The sequence below is a fragment of the Columba livia genome, chromosome 17 (assembly GCF_036013475.1).
Source record: "Columba livia isolate bColLiv1 breed racing homer chromosome 17, bColLiv1.pat.W.v2, whole genome shotgun sequence".
Lineage (NCBI taxonomy): Eukaryota > Metazoa > Chordata > Aves > Columbiformes > Columbidae > Columba > Columba livia.
Window position 1 is genome coordinate 9,348,693 of NC_088618.1, and position 20,556 is coordinate 9,369,248.

General features: G+C 45.7%; 1 protein-coding gene across 2 annotated transcripts in view; it reads right to left on the bottom strand.

Moving 5' to 3' along the window:
• Positions 1-226: 226 nt before the first annotated feature.
• ADORA2A (adenosine A2a receptor) overlaps positions 227-20,556 on the bottom strand; it is a 30,004-nt gene continuing 9,674 nt past the window's right edge. For both annotated transcript variants that reach the window (XM_065033141.1, XM_065033142.1), the window contains 2 exons: positions 13,482-14,341; positions 227-6,261 (listed from right to left, as the gene is read on the bottom strand). In XM_065033141.1, coding sequence (XP_064889213.1) covers positions 5,301-6,261; positions 13,482-13,831 — 1,311 coding nt within the window. In that variant the 5' untranslated portion in view covers positions 13,832-14,341 and the 3' untranslated portion in view covers positions 227-5,300. The remainder of the gene's footprint in view (positions 6,262-13,481; positions 14,342-20,556) is intronic.

The window sequence follows — 20,556 nt, forward strand, 5'->3', positions numbered from 1 at the left end:
ATTTGTTCTTACTGCCAAGATGACAGATCCAAGGATGTCAGAGATGTGAGGGATCTCCTAGTCCGTCTAGGTCTGTCACCTTAGTCTGTGCTAGTATTCCTGCAGTGCCGGTGAGAGAGCTCTCCAGAAGGATCGATCTGCGGAAAAAGCTAATAAAATAATAAGAAAACGCACAAAAAAAAGGGCCAGCCAGCCGGATCTTTCTGCGACAAAGGCACTCACACTCTCTTTTACAAATATATTTTATTATTTTAATGCTTATTAAGAAATGTAACCAAGACAGACTCAGCAGCACCAGCGGCTCCTCACTGCCCAGCAGTCTGATGACTTCACAGATATGAAAACTTCACAGATTCAAAAAAAAACTTTGGTCAACGCACTTTAAATATATTTGCATGCACAGATTCTCCCACCCCCGTCCCTCCGCTCCCACTGGTAACTGACAAACAGAGGCAAAACAACAACTATATTCATAAAACATTTAAATTAAAAGAGTAATTGTTGTCTAGTGACAGTGTGTGCAGCAGGGTTTTCGTAGTGTCTTGGTTTGCAGACCACAGAGACAACTGCGCCACAGGGCAGGGGGCAGGAACACCAGCTCCTGAGACAGTGGTGGGGAAGCAACAGATGTTCTCAGATCAACAGGTTCCAGTCTTGATTTTAACACATCCTTGTGTGAACAGTCCCAGCAGACAAATAGGACAGAGAGTTACACACATCATCACCCCAGTTCTGGGATTCTCAGTCTGTCAGGGTTAGTAACCTCTCATGCAAATGAGGAACTAGTGTGATTTTAGTTACTCTTGATGTGTTTTACTGTAATGAAGGCCAAAAGCTCAGGGCTAGAAAGAAAAAACACTCTGGTATGACTCAGTGCAATTTGATGCCCAAAACAAATTGGGAGAGAACTGGCTATTAGGCAGCTAAACTTAGCAAACACCACTAGAGAGTATTTTACAGCTTTAATGCACCGCAGCACTGTTACAGCACACACATCCTTCCCTCCGAACACGGACAGATTTGATTTTAGGCAGGGCTCATGTTCAAGAAGCAGAAAGGCTTTTGTTACACCTGGACACGCTGATGAATTGAGACAATGTATTTGAAGAGGAGATAATCCACGAGAACCATCACTACCTCAGTCACATGTAGACCGTATGAAGCCAACCCTCCGCACACACCAGGCAGGGCTGACCCTGCGCAGTGACCTCAGGAGAGCTGTGAGGCTGGACATCCTTTCCAGAGTCCTTCTGCAGCAAGTCACACCTTGATCTCACGCCAGCACCATCTGCGCAATCCCCAGCACCTCCCACCACATTCCTGCTCCCCTGAAATCCTCCCAGAACAAATACCTGACTAATCTTCCCTCACCACCAAGATTTCCCATCTAACCCTAACCCTCCACTCTGCTCCCACACTTTAGAGACTTCTCTACATCCACCAGCATCCCCCGGAGCCTCTTTTCAAAGAACAATCAAAGATTCAGACTGCTCCATGTAACTCCCAAGTTCATCTGCACAGTCAGCTTCCAAGCACCAACTGGGTCAGTGGCAAACCCTTTCTGTCTGCAGTAACCCCAGCTGTCCCACCACGTCAAATCGCTTCTCTGTTCAAAAGCTGCTGTTCAAGCTCACGCAGAGCTTTGAAATATCACTGATACAAAAGAAGCTCTGCAGGACAAAGCTCTAAGTGCATTTATTTGTACACACAAAAAGCAGTGCCTTGTTGAGTGGCCTTGGCCACTGATCAAACTTTACTTTCTCCAAAACCCTATAAATCAAATAAACCCTGGAGCCTCAGAGACTCCAGGGAATGGAGAAATTCATGGAATGGCCTCATGCCAAATGAGGTACCACATCTCTCTATGGGTCTTCAGACATTTTTAGTAAGATGCTCCAGTTCAATGAAATTAGTCTATTCTTATCCCAGCTCTTACTCTCTGGACCCACTGCACCTTGGATTCCCAAGGAAGTCTTCTCCAGCCTCTCCTGATGATCAACTCATTCTTCCCTTTGTCTTGGTACCATCTTTGTTTATCCAGAATAGCTTTACTCCATCAGTTAAACATCCTCCAGCTGGAAGGAAAATGGGAATATGAGTAGGGAAGTTAGGCAAAAATAATTTAAATTTCACTTTTCTAATGATCTCTGCCCTATGCAGTTTGGAAGACAGATACATTTCTAAAGAGTGGAGAGTGCTGCCAGCAGCAGGAAAGAACACATTTCATTGTTTCATTGATGGGACCCTACACCTTTTATTTTTTTTTTTTTTTTCAAAGCAAGCCTTGAAATCGTGATCCCTAGGAAACAAGAAATAAAAGTCCAAAATTCTGTTCAAAAGGCTAACGCTTCCCCCAATGACTGCTTCAGAAACATCTTCTGAAGGTCCATCTCCGACACATGTTAGCCAGAAGGCACACAGCACGTGGTGCAATTGCCATCCCTTCCTTCCTGTGACTACAGACTGCCAGTTCTATATAAAACACGCTGCCTCCTTACCCTCACTGTGCTTCCTCCTGCACACATCCCCCAGCCCCTGAGCGCACTTTTCCTTTCAAATCTAGATCACTAATATTGAAAGGGACTGGATGCAGTCTGGGGGCATCTCAAACAGCAAGAGAAAAACTCATTTCAAGACATCTGGAAACTCAGTAAGCTCACATGGCGATCTGGTTGGGCAGGCAAGTTTTCCAGAGGGACAATCCTGTTTGTCTCATCACCATAGATCAACTTGATTCTTGTGGCAACCAAGCAAGAGGCTGCCATAATTAAGTGTGAAGAAGCTCAGGAGACAATAGAAAGTAACCAACCCACATCAGCTGTTGAAAGCCTGATGCAATGTGGCATAAACTGTCCCTTTACAATGGCAACTAAAGCTCAATAGTAGACACTTCTGCACTTGCGTGTGTTCCAGCACATGAGCGATGCTGGTATTTTCCCACACTTCCTTCCCTGCTCTGCTTCTTTGTGGACCTAATTGTTATTGACATGAATACCGGATGTAATCTTGTGTTATTCTTAGAAACATTTCAGCTCCCAACTGAGGTCTGAAGAGATCAGACCCCCATTTTCCTGAGTTCCTGTGCCACTGTTACAGGAGGTCAGAGGAGCCATCCCACAAACACCCTACAGAAATATTCCATCAAGAAAGATCAAGAGTAACAAGATCCCAAGTCACCCTACAGAGGAACTACCTACAACGTCAGTCCCAGGGAAACGGCTTAGTGTTTGTTAATGGTGCTGGAGTGATAATCCACTCCTCTGACGTTAGACTACACGGAAGAGACCTGCCAAGAAACCAGCAATTCAATTAAACTGTGAAGTCTATTGTTCTACAATGTTGCTTGTCTTTCTGCTAAGGATTGTGGTGGCAACCACATCATTTTATCCAACCCACAGTAAGCTTTGTGCTAACCTCGAGCAGTTACATACTTGAACACGTTCAGCGTTACAACTACTCCCTACCTTCATGTAGGGAGACTGGCAAAAAGAAAATTCTCCTCAAATAAAACTGACTTTTCATTTCAATAGTTCACAATGTTTAAAACAAACATGGAACAAGAACACAAAAACCTAACCTGCTTTTCCTCAAATATCAAAATCCAGTTCCCCCTTCCTTTCTGAAAATGAGATTATTTCACTTCTGAAATGTTAGTGGACAGACACAAGGAGAAGGCAGGTTTGAAGGATGATATTTCTGATGCTTTCAGCTAGAGAATAAGCTTCAGATCCCTGCAATTACCAGACTTTAGTTTTCAAGTAGGACCGTTACTGCCTGTCTCTACAGAAGGCTGGTCGTATCAGAAAATGGATTATTTGTCTGAAAAACAAAAACTAGACCATCTTTAGGTAGAATTCAAGTGGATGTGGCATTCTGCTGTTCTTGAGCTACCAAGCGTCATAAGTGACACAGAAGATTATCAAGCTGCTGTGAAACACCTCTGCAACAAACCACACCAGTGCATACACTTGCTGCAGCACAGATTTGCCTCTTCTCTTGTACAGACAGACTACTGCAGTTTCTAAGCTGATTTCCAATACTTCTCAGAGTAGGAGCATCTTCTAACCAGACACACCCAGCTCTGCTGGCCTCTGCGCCACACGGACACATGAGGCTTCACAGTAAAGCACATCAGGGAAAAACTAAAATCACACGAGGAAAGGTGTTTAAATAGAGCTCATTGGAATTCCAAACATAAGCGTTAGGTACGCGTGTGTGTTCCTCCCTACCCCAAGAAAAAGAATCCTACAGCTTTTTGAGTGAGGACAAAAATGAGCAACACATGGAAAATTAGTTCCCCTCACACACATTTGGGGCCATGGAAAGAAGTTGCATTGTAGGAGATTAGGAGGAGAAGCACAGAGACAAGGGGAAAAAAGCAGACAGTGGCCACCAGCCTACAGAGAGCTCACACACCCAACAGCTCTTCACACTAGCTCCAGGCGCAACCCTCCTGGTGACACAGAGCACAGCCTGGCCTGCTTGTCTGCTATCTGCAGCACAAGGCCTGCTAACAGCCCTTTCGCTAAGGGAAATCCGTATCACAGACTCTGTTTTTGTTATTTGTTAGACAAAGTGGAGAGCTATGAGGTTATATTTGCCTTGTGCAACTGGAACATTGAGCGCTCGGGGAACAGATGTGAGTTTGTGCCCATCTTTTATAACTTAACATAAAGTAATCTTACCAAGACAAGAAAAAAACACACTGGAGCAACCTGTTGCAGTATAAGCTTCCAAAACATGAACTGAAAGATAAAAGGCCATGGTTGAAGGTATCCAAAGTTCCCATCACATACAAGCAGCTGCTGGCATCCTACCTGACCAATAGATGTTGCTATCCCCTTCCGTTTGTTGCAGAGCCAAAGTACTATAAGGCCCCTTCCTTGGTGCTCTTTGCAATTCAGCGAATACTTCCAGCCATGCTTTTATTTCTGTTGGCAAAGACAGCAAAACCAACATACAACCACAGATACACAGTACAGCGTAATGTCATGATGTGCCCTGCATCAGCAGAGTCTCCCAGTGCTGAACTTGGAATGCCATCTTTGACCTTGGCACTGCTCTTGGTGACAGGTCATTGATGGGTAACGTGTCCATCTTTCCTTAGTCCGTTTCAACAGTCTCTTGGCTTTTCTCCAGTTGAGTATTTAGGATCATCCCAACAGTCCTGGGTAGGGACCCCTTTCTCCACAGCGATCTGAATACACACCTCTCCCCCCGCCCCCCAGCCTCCCTTTCTGCCATGGCAGAGGTCACCAATGGAAAGAAATAATTCTACCAGGAAGACTTGAAAAGTCTCATCAGGAAACGTCAGCTGCTGCAAAGGCTGCTCTTTCCAGGTCCGAGTAAGACACCTGGGCATCGATTAGCTCTTCACTGTGAAGCTCCCTGTTCATGCAAGCATCTGAGAGAATCCCATTTTTGCAGGAATGTGGGAGATGCCCGTTTGTCTCCACATCCAGAGCATTTCCATTCTGGTGCCATTCCAAGGCAGCTTTGCATTTGGTTAAGTCCTGCTTTTCAGGATCCCTGTGGATCTCTCCATTGGTGTATACCTCTAGTGCATACTCACTGATTCGTATGCTGGCGTTCTCTGCGTCCCCACCGTGAGTGGAAGTCCTAGAGCTGGCCGTTCCTGCCTTGAACGGCTCCTTCCGGCCCAGGATGTGCTGGCTGATGATTTTACGGAAGGTGTATCGGAACTCCCTGATTCGGTAGGCATAAATTAGAGGATTTACAACTGAGTTAGCATGAGACAGGATAATAGCCAGATACATCAGCCAGAGGGGAGCATGGGCACAATTTGGGCAGAAAAGGGTAAAGCAGTTAATAATATGTAGTGGAAGCCAGCAGATTGCAAACAACCCAACAATGATGGCTAAAGACTTCGCTGCATGGACTTCCTTCTGCAAAGTGGAGCGAGAACGTTCCCCGTGTACCATCTTGTTCTCCATCTGCTTGAGCTGTCGTCGGGCTGCCATGAAGATTTTCAAGTAGATACCAAACATGAGAAGGAGCGGCAGGAGCACACAGGCAAAGAAGTTGTAGTAGACCATGTACTCCATGGTGACCACAGCCTCAAAGAGACATACCACCATACTGTTGCTGCAGTTGATGGGAGAGGACTTATTGGAACCCAGCTCGTCGACCTGGGAGCGCTTGTGCCACCCTAGCATTGGTGTCAAGCCGATGATGAAAGATAATACCCAGCAGATGGCAATGATACCTTTAGCTCGAGAGCCAGTCACCAAGCCATTGTACCTATAAAGCAGAGGAAACAGGAATTACATCAGTATCAGTCAATGAGCCCCTGACACCCAAGCAACTTCCCAATGGCCCGGAAGACAGCAAGAAAGGCACCTGCTTCTGCAGAACCCACACAGCACATCAAGGACCCCATGGTGACGTCGTATGCCACCTATTTGTCTCCCCTTTCCTTTAGGCAGTGAAGAGGTGACAGAAAAGCAGGAAAATTAACACGCTTTTCATCTGAGTTCCTTCACTCCACCAGCCCACTTGGTCATTCAAATAGATCTGGCCGCCTGGACAATTAACAGCACTGCTCTGACCCTTGGCGATGAAGACCAACGTAGCTCTCTTGCCAAAGGCTAAGGTAGTTCTTCCTTTCTGGCAAAGAGTAGCCTTGTGGCATGGAATTGCTAGGTCTTCCGGTAGATCTATAAGCCAAATGACACAAAAGAACTCAGGGGCACAGTGCCACCAGCCTCGTGTCCACGTTCAGGTGTGCTCCAGGAAAATTCTGCTGAGCTGCAGAAGCCAGGCTGGCATTGCCTTGCACAGCACCTCACTCTGCTCCACAATGGCACTTTCAATAAGCACCACCAACCTTCCTTAAATAACTGAGACAAGTCCGCAGTTTTCCTCACCAGCCCAACTAAGCTGAGCCTGTGTCCTTTCAGAAAGGAAGAATTAGGCTGAGGACAGTGCTCTGATTACAGGTGTGCTGTGGGCTGCACTGCACACCCCAAAGGGGACTTCAGTGGTGGAGGTATTGACATGCCTGGCTGAAGCCAGTGCTCTTAGTAGTAAATTCTCCAAGATCTGTTGGAAAAGACAGTAAACAACATGGTAAGAATCTGACAGTGCAGCCAGGGGACCTTGGCTTGTTTGAAATTTCGGCCAGTTCCCAAGCCTCACAGGTTACTGCAAGTCTTGAGCTGACTCCACTAGTTCTCCTCTCTAAAAATGTAAATCAGGGCAACCGTTTAACATTTCAATGCAATTTCCTTCCCTTGGTAATGCTCAGCATGGAAAGTAGATGGCTGGATTCCCACATTGTCCAGCGTGGGTCCCACACTGTATTTGACCCTGTGTGTCTGCGATGGGACAACAGTAGCGCTGGGCTTCCAGTGTTTACCCAATGCTCCTTCTCTCTCTGTCCCCAGAATTCTCTCAGCAAATAAACATGAAAAAAAAAAAATAATCCAACAAGCCACAGAAATATTTCCATCTCTCAATGAAATAGTTACTCCCATAGGTTCATGCTCCTATCCTGATGTAAGTTCAAGACAGAGGAGCAGAGAGGCTGCTTTTGCTGGGCACAGTACAGAATGGAGATCCTGCATGTGCTTTAAATCCCTCCTGATGGGCCTTCAAAAAACCTGGCTCCAGCTGAGACCCAGCAGGCTCGAGTCTCCCTTCCTCAGCTGTATTTCAAAATCAGGAAAGAGGAACTGGGTGAGAGAGCTAACCACATAATTCCTAGTACCCAAAATACACTGAAATCCTCCTTCCAGAAATGAGGGAGGGATTCAGATGATTCTGAGAGATAAAAAGGTTTCTCCAGTAGTGGATCCTACTCAATGCTTAGGGGATGCTAAGGGCACAGCATGGATGGTAGCAGAGAACTGCTCACATTCAGACCTCAACAACACAGCAAGACACCATCGATGCTTTGAAAAATACATTCAGGGAGCAAGAGACCGGCTGAAAGCACTTGGAGCTTGGAAAAACAAAAAACAAAACAAACCCTTCAAAACCCTGTAGTCCTGGAATTGGCCACATCTTGTCAGAGGAATTTGGAAATTGTGCAGCTGTTATCCCACGACTAGAGATGTCCCTTCCCTTCCACTAAAAATATATTCATTACTGCTCCAGGCAAACACTCCCCCCAATTCTCCCTCCCTCTTACCCTCTGGGGATTCCCATGCAACAAACTTCACAAGGCTTTGGAACAGCACTCAGGCCAAGCAGCCTCCTGCCTTCCAGCTGCAGTGTGTTGTGCTGGCAGTGGCAATTACCAGCCTACCAGTGAGTGCATTTCCATGATGCCTTGCTCAGTATTCCCAAGCCTTAAGAGAAAGCTCACAGCATCTCGTCACATCCTGTGTGGCACTATGTTGGCCAGGTACCCACTGAGAAGTGTCCATTCACTTGAGAGAGCTTGATTTCTGGGACCCACTGGACACATCACAGGCTGACTTGGCTGGGGTAGGGTTATTGTCCAGATGGACTTTCCTGGATTCGTTCCTTTTGTCCACTTAGAGATGTCACCAGGCCAGCATTGAAGAGCTTGTGCACCTGTCTGTGCATCTTTCTATGCTCACAGCACCAGGTCAAAGCTACTCTTGGTATCCCACAGCTCTACATGGTAAGTTCAGGACTTCCAGGAAGCATCAGGTGTACTGTGATTAATAAGTCATCACATTCTATGATTCTATGAATCTATCATATTTTGAGTTGCTGGCACCTGTGCAGGGACACAGCCAGCTGAAAGGAGCTGGCCACACCTACAGCCCATGTTCTGCATAGTTGGCAGGTGACTTTGTAGCATGTCTGATGTGTCCAGACAGCACTGGATTGTCAGTGCACAAGCAGTTTTTGTGCTTCCTGGAAATACTGGACTTGCTACACCAACGACAACTTCTACTCAAGAAATTCCAGACACAAAGAAAATTAGTGCAGAGCACAGGGACACTCACGGTGGAGTTGCGTGTGGGGACAGGCTCACCTGACTCCTCTAGAGAAAAAAACCCACTTTTGCAAACACATGAAAATGTGAATGTTTTCCCAAAAATATTTTCACCTGCCCTGCTGCTCTCCCAACCATCAGATCGGCAAACTGACTCCAGAACACTGCCCTTGGTGACCGTACGACTCTGCTGTGCTGCCTAAAGTAACCTGGCTGAGGGTGTGATGCTTCTGGGTCCTTGCCCTCCTCTTTGTGTCATCGAGACAAATAATTCCTGCAGGAGGTGCAGTAGCTCACCAGTCTGATTCATGAACTATGGAGCCAGGTGGAAGAAATGTCTGATATAAGAACCGCAGGGTCCTCATCTAGACATTAAAATCTTTCTATACGTTGCATGATATGGAACTGGCCTAACTTATTGTCACAGTATCATGCCAGCCTAGTGCTCGTCTTCCAAACCCAGCTCTGGTTGATAGCATGGCACATCTTGGGCAGATGGCTCTGCCATGCATGGAGCACATTTCAGTGCCCTTACTGCATCACTGGTATTGAGGCTACTAGGCTTTGATCTGAATTCCACCAGTGCTCAATGGTTTTTAGCAAATCCCTACAAAATACTGTTCACTGAACACAGCCACTCCACAGCCCACACCTCAGGCAGCTGCAGTGATAGAGGGCAAGACTAAGGGAGGATATTCTATCCCTGTCACATGAGAGACACTGACAGTCCTGGATGATCCAGGAAATCTTGTGGCAGAGCAAGAAACCAAACTCAGACCTTCTCATGTAACCCCAAAACAACCTGCTCCCAAAACTCTCAGTCAAGAAACTTCCTCCCCTATCACCAGGTGCTGACAGATACCAGTGCTTGTTTGTGCTATGGAGACAGGGCAGGGTGGGATCCCACGGGTGGGCACAGGGCTCTGAACAGCAGAAGCAATAACGGTGGGCAGGCTCTGTTCTTCTGCTCATGGCATGATTGGCTTTCAGACTAAAACCTTGGTACCAGCAAGTTCCACCTTGGCCCATGAAGCCATAGATAAGTGGCACTGCTTTCAAAGCCATGCCCATGCTCGTTCAAAGGAGGAAGCACATTATTCTTCTTTCATATTAGGGTGAATTTGCCCATAACCTATTCAACACAAACATGAGTGCATGTAGGAAATCTTTGTCATAAAGTCAAAAGGTTTATGGTGAGCAGGGAAAGAAATAAATTTGGTATGGCTCAAAGTGACAATAAAACATTAAATCCCTGATTCACTGATTCAGATGCTCAGATATGAGCACTGGAGAAGGCAACCCTAGAGAATTAAAGCAACTGCTGAAACAGACTGTTCTCAGCACAAAGGTCCCTTCCATGTCCTATCCTTTATTCAGGGTTTGTGTTTATCTCCCCTATTCTTCCTACCCCAGACTTTGAGAAGCCACTTCTTCATGCCTGGCTCCTCCTAGCCGCTGGCAGAAAAGCATCTCAATGCCACCTCAGTGCTGCAGTTTCAATCACAACTACGTGAGATAAATATGTTTCAAAAGTCAGGGAGTAGCACCTTAGCAATGCTTTCCCAGAGAAGCATCCCAGCAGCTCAGGCAGTCATCTCCAAAGCAACGTTCATCAGAGGAAAAGGTCTGCACGTCAGCAGGTTACTGTAGTTGGCACAGTGTGACCTGCATAAGTATTCGTGCCACAGGTGAACACCTGAATCCAGCACACAGAGCAAGCAGTAACCTGAGAAAAGTTTTCCGTTTGGCTACAGGAAGAAAAATGTCTCCTGTCTTTGCAGAGCATGGGAGCTCCCTGCCCTTCACCACCGGGTATCTCTACCAGGAAAGCCTGCACAGAACACGTGGCTGGGCACTGCGCCCGCGCGGCGTTTGCTGGCACCAAAGAGCCTGGAAAGCGGCAATTGTTCTTGGCTCATGACTTCAGCCTGGAGCTCGGACTCACAGCCAGTTTTGTTAGAACTCTCAGGGGTTTTATACCAGCAAGTGCAGGTTTTCAGGTACCTGCCATGTTAAGAGACACAGCTTGGATTTCACCCTAGACCGAACTACAGCTCAGACTCACTTCCCTGGGAGTGCTTTATTCAAATTCTACACAATGCATTAATAATTTGACAGGTAGAATCCATAAGACATTCAGAAATTAGTTTTAATGTATTTTAAAATAATACATACAGATGTCTTTCCTCAGTATAATTGGGAGAGGGAGCATCTTTTATCCACACAAAAATCATTCCAAAGGTAACCCTAATTATGTAACAAGATGCCCAAAATCAAGCAGTATCAGCAACTGCACTCTTCTGCCTCCTTAATACTGACAATTTATTTGTGTGGGAATACACATCCACAGGTGTATCCATTGATATATGTGGTTACCTTCCTTAGGACAAATCAGACATGAAACAGTCAAAATGAAAAAGAAGAAATAAAAATAGGTTTTGGTTTCACTGCAGAGAAGAAAGTCTGATTTATTATTTTTAAGAGCACCCACCTAATGAACATTAGGAATGCCTGGTGTTACCTTTCTTGTCCTCTGAGGAGAGAAGAGGCTTTCACAGGTATTAAAGGATAGGGTGAAAACATTGCGTCTTTAGTGGCAAAACTTTCCGTCCAATGATTTGACACATTTTTGAGACAACCAGATATTAGGAAAAGAAAAAAATGTGCATATGAACTGCCTGAATCACATCACATTGCCCTCTGCAGCTAATCAGCTTTCACTTTCTCAGCATGTCTGAGGCTATAAATCTAATGCTTAGTCACCCATAAATTCTTAAGGGGAAACACAATTGACAAGTTCTTCACTTCTACTGTGAAAGGACAAACCAGCAGAGGACAGGGAGGGGGAGGAACCCCTGGATCTACCTGTGAGTTTCTGCATCCAATCAACTCCAGCATTTCTGGGGCAGCAGAGGGTGTGCACTGTTTGTTCAAAAACAAAATAGCAAAACCAGTACCATGCCCAGCACTGATGAAGCCTGATTTCCCTAAAAGACTCTTTACCTGAGCTATTCCAGGAAATTAAATTTTCAAGACAATATATTTAGTGATATCCTCAAAAATGGGCAGAAATGCAGATTTTAAAAATCCTTTTCCTGTCAAGTTACCCTCTAGCAATAAGAGCGCTTAAACCATCAGCAGACGTCTTCAGATTTAGCTCAGGAGAGATGAATTAAAGACATTAGCTCTTCTCAAAATCATTTCAGAGGGAAACTCCCAAGGGCTACTCTACATATGTTTCTTTGTAGCATCTGTCATTATTTTGGTTTATAAACTGAAACCATCTGTATGTAGAACTGGAGAAAAATGTACACAGGCCAACTTATAGGTAACAAATATCGAGTTTTCTCTGCAATGGAATGGAATAGTTATTCCTTACAACTACATCAAAAATAGAGGCTTTAACAGGTATGACTGTAGGTTTGGAAACCAACAATTAACGGTAATGTTATAGCAGCACAAGCTTGCTGAGGCCAGGCTTCAGGAAAGACTGTGCCGCGCTGGTCCACATGGAAAGGTAATCTCCACGGCCCTAGGGAAAAGAATGCTTTCTATTTTTAAATGGGAGGTTTGTGTTAACCGACACAAGTGCTGGATGACCAAAGTATTCACAAGAGACAAAACTAAATTGCAGAGGTCAACACAAGTGATTTAGGCTCAACAGAAGTGAGGATGTCCAAAACCCCAAACTTGAGAGCATAACAATCAGAAATTTGTTCCATTTTTGCAGCCACATTTCTTGTTCAGGATAGGAAGCAATTCTCTCCATTCCTGAGAGCATGCTGCATCCTCCTAAGGACAAGACGGGAAGGAAGGAGACTCCTACACTTCGCCTGCACCGGCCTCTCCCGGGGCTTCCTCTGCATCTTTGGAGCTCACTGAAGGCATTGTCACAGCATTCAGACCCAGCCCGCGGCATGCTACGCCGTTTCACACCCACGGTCAGGTATATCCTGTGACAACAATGTGCTTCTGGAAGTCTGAACTGAGTATCAGCCCTTGCGCATGTGGTAAAACTTCCCCTTGCCCTACGTCAGCCTCCCTGGTTGCACATGAAGCAGCAGCTGCTCACATTCAGCTTTCAAGCTCTAATAGTGAAAACATCCTTTTCTTCTTTTAAACTCTGGAGTAGAGACCACAGAATAACCATCTGCAGGTCTGGGTTGGGACAAGCCTCTGTCTTGACCTAACAGCTACAAGCTCCGCTTGCCCACAGTGATCCTTCTGGTGCCATTGGCTGCAGCTCAGAGCACAGGTTACTGAGGTTAGCAGACCACCCTGCCTAAATACGGAATGGTGGCTCCTAGGCAGCGCCGTTGCGATGCCGTGGGCATAAACCACACGAGGACAGAGAAAACTGGAAAAGGAACCAACCAGAAATATCCAGCGGCCAAGGCAGCTTTCAAGACATAGAAATTTTTCCAAATTACAAGAGAAGAAGTGCTGATCCTCATCTAACTTTTCCTTCCTTGATTCATCTCCAGACCTGCTGTTTTTACTGCTGTTCATCCCTCACAACCCTCCGTCCCGCAGCCCGACCCCTGCTTACCTGAGGGGTATGCGGATCGCAATGATTCTGTCAATGGCAATAGCGAGGAGGCTGAAGATCGAACTCTGAGTCAAGACCAGGACGAAGCAGGCAATGAAAAGGCAGCCATAGAAGAAGGCACAGAAGCCAGTGCTGATGGTGATGGCAAAAGGGATTGCCAGCACGCCCACGGCGATGTCAGCAGCAGCCAGGGACACCACAAAATAGTTGGTGACGTTCTGCAAGTTGCTGTTCAAATAGACTGCCCAGCAGACCAGGATGTTCCCCAGGATGGCCAGCACTGCAATGACCAGTTCCAGGATGATGTAAGCTATGTCTGAGAGGAAGTCTTCTTTCCCATGTACTAGCATGGTGAGAACGACCAGGCCAATGTGAGAACGTGCCAGAAAAGCTCAGCGTTCATATCTGCAGAGCACTGAACAGCCAAGACACTTCAAAGCTGCCTGGGGTCTGAAGAGCACTCAGCTGCCAGCCGGTGAAGGTTGCTCACACGCACCCTTTTCTCCCCATATCTCTTCAAGATCTTTACAGTAGCAGGTGTCAAGAAAAATAAAAAATGGGGCTTGCCAACTCCAGCCAAGTGGATTAACCAGATGCAGAATAATTCATACTCCAGCAGATAAACGGACAGGAGAATATCTCACATAGACATATACTGCTCCCCAAAGTGCATTGTATGGCAGTGTTGCATCGACTGTGACTTCTTGTTTCCTGTTGACAATCACACTGCTAGCCATGGCTTCCTGTCATGTACATACCTACTAGCAACATCCTCCAGCCCTCCTTTCCACCTTTTCCCGCTAGGACTTGGGAAATATTCTCAGCTGAAGGAGACATCCAACTTCTTCACTTGTAGTTTCCTTTAAAGAAAAAAAAAAACAAAGACCAACCACATACACTAAGTAATCAGCTCTACAGAGGAGATGGAAAAAGCAAAATCTCATTAAAGTGGCACATTAAATTGATAACGGATATTAAACAGACCTAGAAGAATACATCATTGGCAAAAAATCTCACATTTTGTCTATCCTGAAAGCTGCAGGGCCAAACTCAAGGTTCAGGAAGGCAGTATTTCACCGTGGTGATGAGAAACAAGGGATGTTTTGTTTTCAATGCTACCAACTGAGCTGGCACTTCAGCAGCTGCTCAATAGTCTGCCCTGAAACACGAGAGCCCCGCTAATTACACCTTGGCAATTGCTGTGGCTGCACAGAGGAAAGGTGGAGGAGCCCTTCCACATACACCTGTCTCCCTCTGATCACAAACACCAGACTTGAGCCATCACATGCTGCCCGCCCTCACGTATTTTGCCACAAAAGCATGCTGCGCCAATGTGCTGCCCTGCGATGACACAAACCTTCATTCGGAAGGGGGTTAATGTTGCCGGCACATGCGGTCACCTCTCTACTGCCACCCCCACTCTTCCTTTCAAGTGCACAGATACTGGAACGTGATCAGCAGGAAGGATAGTTTGAGGTATGTCAGGCAGTGACATCTTTGAGGACTTTCCTGCTGCTTATGCACATCCTCTGTAAGGGTCTCTGCAGCTTTCCCTCCTGCAACACCACCATTTTTATTCATGCAAATATTTATCCTATAAGCAAACCATTTATTTGTTATACCTGCATTGTCCATAGTGGTTGTTGCACCCACAGATTCAGGTCAGCATCATTCTTCAACTACAACCAGCTAGAAACACCTCCACCAAGCTACACCTTTCCCAGAAATACACACACAGGCACAATGCCAGTGTCATCTCTCAGGTACACATTAATTTTCCTGCAGTATCATGCATGAAATCTGGGACTGAAGTTGGTGCCATTGCAAGGAAACATAGTCCCTACAGCTGCCATTTTGTATGAACAGATACACACCACCCACACGCTCGTATGCCTCGTTCGCACACTAATCTTGCAGGTCACCTCGTACCTCTGCTTTCAGATACGGGTGCATTTCACCACAGTTTCAGTTAAAAATATAGCAATGGAGAATAAAGTTCCCTGAGCTTTGTTCCACAGTCAAGAGATAATTGTTTGCTGTCCCACCCTGTCACTTCCAGAGTTGGTTTTAAACCTTATTTACAAGCTTTAGCAGTAAGATTTTCTTCTTAAGAAAACAGCTACTTGAAACAGAGGGCTGGGGGAGAGACGCAGCACTAACTGCTGAATTATCGTGTTTGAGCTTAGTTTTACATGCACCATGAACCTCCAGAACAGAAGATTTTGGGGACCACATCCACAGGTGACCCAGCAGGTTTCATGCCTTCACAGTTGACTCTGTTTCCAAGTCAGAAACCTAATTTCTCAGGATAAAATAAAAGGGTAAAGACAGTGATAATAAAAGAAAATATGATTAACTTGTGATTCACATCTGATCTCAGGAATATAATCTAATTTTAGACCTTTCATTGATTTAGAGCTCTATTGCTAATGCTGCATTTGAAAGGAAAGTGAATGATTTTGGTGGTTTGGATGTGCTTCAAAACCCTAGTGTTTTCTCCACCCTCAGCAATCTTATGTGTTTTGTTTGGTTTGTGTGGAAGAAATCAACAGAAGAGATTAGTTTGCAATCTAGCTACTAAGAGGAAGATAAAGATCATACATTTAACCTTTTCTAAAGAATAAAGAAACCCCAAGAAGTCTCTATATTGCCTGTCTTCCTTTAGTAAAAACTCTGGTTTGCCACTGACCTCCTTTCTTGCATTTCTGACTGACCTCCTTGCTTCTACTTTCTTGCATTTCAGGGATGTCAGTGATTTGCTCCTACCTCGCTCTGCTAGCATCTGATTGTCCATTACAAATCCCAAGAGGTTTGTTTCAAAGCAGTGATACTGAAAACTAACACCCCCAGCCTGACGTCCAGGGAAAGGGATTAGAATGAATAGAAGATAGAAATAAAGAAAATCTGGAGGTGGAGAAAACAGAAAGGGCAAAATGAAAAATAAACAATGCTGTGAGCAAAAAAAAGGAGATAAAAGACAGGAAGAAGCTAGTAGGAGAAAAAAACCCCACAACCAAAGAAGGGAAGCTGTGGGCAAAATGGGACTGTAAGAGAAAGACGGAGCGTGTCCCTGACACAGGTAGGACAGGAGGCTGTGCTGGGAGGCTCTGAAGTGGGTACAAGCTTCCATTTCCCATGGCATCGTGGCAGCAGAGACGGGAATAGGGTAACACTCAGCAATGGAGCAGGGACACGCACCTCTCCGCTTCCTCACATCCTCACGTGTTTCCGTGCAGGTCTAGATCATGGCCAAACTCCAGCGTCAAAAAAATTAACACATTACTGTGACATACCTGGGCCAAAACTACTGCTGTGTAAAATAAAACCACCATAAACACCCCCACAAGCTCCCTCAAGAACCGAAGAAACCACTTTTGGAAAGGAGCCAGCCTGAGAACACGTCTTGTAAATTCTGATGCCGAGAGGATTTACTCACAGTCCTGCTGTATTGTTCTTGCACCTCATTTTCATTCCACACACACCTCGGTGATGAGGATCAAAGTGAAATGATTGGGATAGTCTTCCCCATTTAAGAGCTTCCCTTAGTAGGATTACAAATCCATATTAATCCTAGATACATTTTGTTTAACCTGGCTCTTTCAATGGCTCATCTCAAACTCATTTTCCAGCAGGACATGAAGGGAAGCAACAAACCTACGCTGTGGAGGTCTCCCACATGCTGGTCCTTCAGCACAAAGACAAAGCTGGAATTGCCTACAGTTCTGCATGTATCCTGAAAAATCACGATGCTGGGATTTGAAGTTTAATGACCACGTTACCTACTGTTTTCTGACGCAACAGAGCTTTCAACCTTCTACTTCAACTGTTTCATGGCCCGATGTTAAATCTGATTTTTTTGTCTCTGAATTTGTTTAGTCCCTTGTTTCCCAGCCCCCTTCACAAGCAGTGGCCTGATTCTTCAACCCAAGCCCCAGCCATTTATTCCAAAGCCATCCATGAGATGTTATGTCCAAAGAGGACAACGTGTCCTTCCACCCTCTGCTCTCAGAAGGGCTGGAAGTTCTGCAAAGCCAGCACATCTCAGAAGAGAAATGACAGGAGCTGAGCAGGTGTCCCAGCCATGACAAAACAACATTTTGTGTCTGCTTCAGCGCCAGTGCTTCTGCATTAGCCACTGACTTAGAAAAAGCAATTATGAGCCACACAACCCCAGTACATCAGAGGCCTCACCTGCTACTGACAGAACACGCCACAACCTGGGAGGTTCCCATGTGTGACCCGAATGCACCCATCTTACCTTGTTAAATCTCCCACAGTGTCAGCCTGCTAGAGCTTCCACCCAACATCACAACAAGTCTTTAATTGCAGAACTCTTTGCAACTTGCTTTAAAACAGGAACAGGTTCCGTCTTTCGGCTCATACCGCTAGAAATTTACTGCATAGGGACAAAACGGAATACTGACCACGTGGGGAAGAAGATATATGTCCAGAGGCAATACAAAATTCATTACAGCATCATCTATGTCATGCAAGACCCAAAGGCTCAGCAACCAGGCCTGACAAGACAAAATTAATTAACAATCTGCTTTACTCACCGGGGAAGCGTATATTTAATATCTCAAGCCCTTGAGGGATCAATATTGCAAGCTTCTTGAAGCTTAAGAAAAATTACCTGTATCACGCAACCTGCTGGACAGTTACAATCAGTATTGTTTCTTAAGCCTGTGTTTTGTTTTGTTAATTGGATTAATTCCTTCTTGACACCCTGGGCTATGTTCCGGCCTTTTCCCCATTATTAAATAAACTTTTTTTGCCACTCACAAACCTGTAAAGCTGTTGCTCTGTTCATTTTTAGTGACTTGGAACACTCTGTTCTCTCTCCTATTTCAGCCCCAATGAAAAACTGCTCCTTGAAAAATTCAATAAGGCATCCGAACAGCACGTTCCCATGAAGCAATTCACCGCTGGAGCCTAAGCAAGCTTTTGTGTGGCATCTCCAGTTGGCTTTGGACTATGGTGTTGCCCCTTCTCTCTCCTGAGCACCAAAAGCATCGAGGTGGGCCCTTGGCCACCACTTGGTTCAAATCACCCACCTCAAATAACCGGATTTCCTGCTCTTGGCCCCTTCAGGCCTCCCAGTTTTGGATGTCTGTGCTCTGTCACGCTGGCACAGAGAAGTCGCACCATCTGCTCCGCGTGCCAGGCTGACATGGATGACGATGTCTGCGACACTTCAGTTTGACAGCCACTCTCAGATAGGGATCAGCAGCCCTCAGGGCACCCAGGACAGTCTCTGGGCACGTAGGTGACAGGCTGCAGCATCCCCCAGCTCCAGAGGGGTTTGGTTTCTCCTGCTCTGCTCAGGGTAAGGCAGCAGGCAGCACACGAGGCCACGGGGTGGGGGGGAGAGGCTCCATCAAGGCTCATTCCACAGATCACAATTTAGCATCTCCTTTTGACAACATGACCCTTCCCAGGTACAGGCCACGTACAGATTGCCTAAGTGCCTTAGGGAAACCCTTGAATTCACACACGGCTGTAAGCAGAAAAATTGGTGCTGCTAAATTATTTGTTTCCTACTTTCCACAACCCAGAGGGGAAGATGCTTGTCAGGTTTTATCTTCTCTTTGAAATCCCTTCAACTCAAAGAGAATTTGCCTATCTTTTAAATCAAAGACTCTAAGAAATCTTGACTCTCCCCATTTCTTTAGAGGATCAAGCCACAATAAATGAGTCAATGTGCTCACAGGCAGTACACGAATTTGCAAAACAACTCAGGCTGTAAAACACAATGAAAACAGCTGTCCTTTTGGGTAGAAGGCTAGGAAAGGCAGCAGCAACACTTTCCTGAGTTGCTCAACAGTTTCCTTTCTAAAGTTCGAGCATCCTCGCTCCTGCCTCTGTTGAACATGAAGAGATGTGGCTGGGTGGGGCAGGAAGGAGGCATCACCCAGCTCACCAAGACATACCTTTTCTGGTTCCCCATTTGCTTTCTTATTGGCTGCTGGGTAAATGATCTTTTAGGTCATCTGCTTACAGTAATAGGAGGAAATTAAATATTAATAATAGACTATTTCCCTCTAGTATGCTCTTTGTTAACAAAGGATACAAGTGAAACAAAGCAGGGAAAGTTATCAGCACACCGTGCTCTTGGTTTTCAGGTACCTGCAGCACCTGCAGTTTCTCTCAGCCTTCCCTGGAGGTACAGATGCCCAATGTCCTGCACACCTGCCTGTGCGGACACCCCTGAAAGTGCAGAATGTGGTGATGTCTGGAAGTCCTTGTTCCATCCAGGGGCCCCACACGGCAGTCTGACCCTTCCAGAGGATCATTTCAGACTTTAGCCAAAACACCATCTGCCCCCTAAGCCAATGTAGCACCAAGGACCTTTTGAAGCACAGAGCTTGTCTCACCAGGGAGTGAATTCTTCCTCCAGTGTAAACCTTACAGTGGGGTAACAAGGTTTCTGGATTGGCTTTGCAAATTCTCCAGAAATACCAAATAAAATATGAGGGCTACAGCTTTGCTAAACTTGGTCTAATCCCTTTTACAGGAAAGCAGCAGCCCTCCAAGACTTAAAACCCCTACTCCATGTACCTGTGAAAAGCAAACTAAATGGCTCTTTGAAGATCTGTATTGCTCCTGATCTTTGTCCATCAGTTCAGAAATGGAGAAGAAGGACAACATTGCTGCTTTATGTTTCCACCTCTGCTGCAGTCCAGGCCAAAAAGGGAGGCTGTGCTCACAGCAAGAGCAAGCATGATGAACCTGCGTGTAAGGCTTTAGTGACTAGGGGATTACCAGAGACACCCACACTGCTGCAGCAGTACAGCAGCAAAAAGCACAATAAAACCATACCCTTCAAACCTGTCCTGTGTTTCTCTTCTCTTCCTGTTTATACCCTCTACAAAAATCCCAAACCAAAAATGCCCCCAAAACTGAAAGCCCACTGCACAGCAGCAAAGGTCATAACACAGATGGGTTGGCTAATCGGAATGGCTAATCCAAACCCAATATTTCGGCTTTGCCTCTTGTCCTCCAAGTGCTAGAAGTGGATTAATTTTTATTGCAGTAGCGGAAGAGAAGACTAAAACAGAATGCATTTGACCATTGC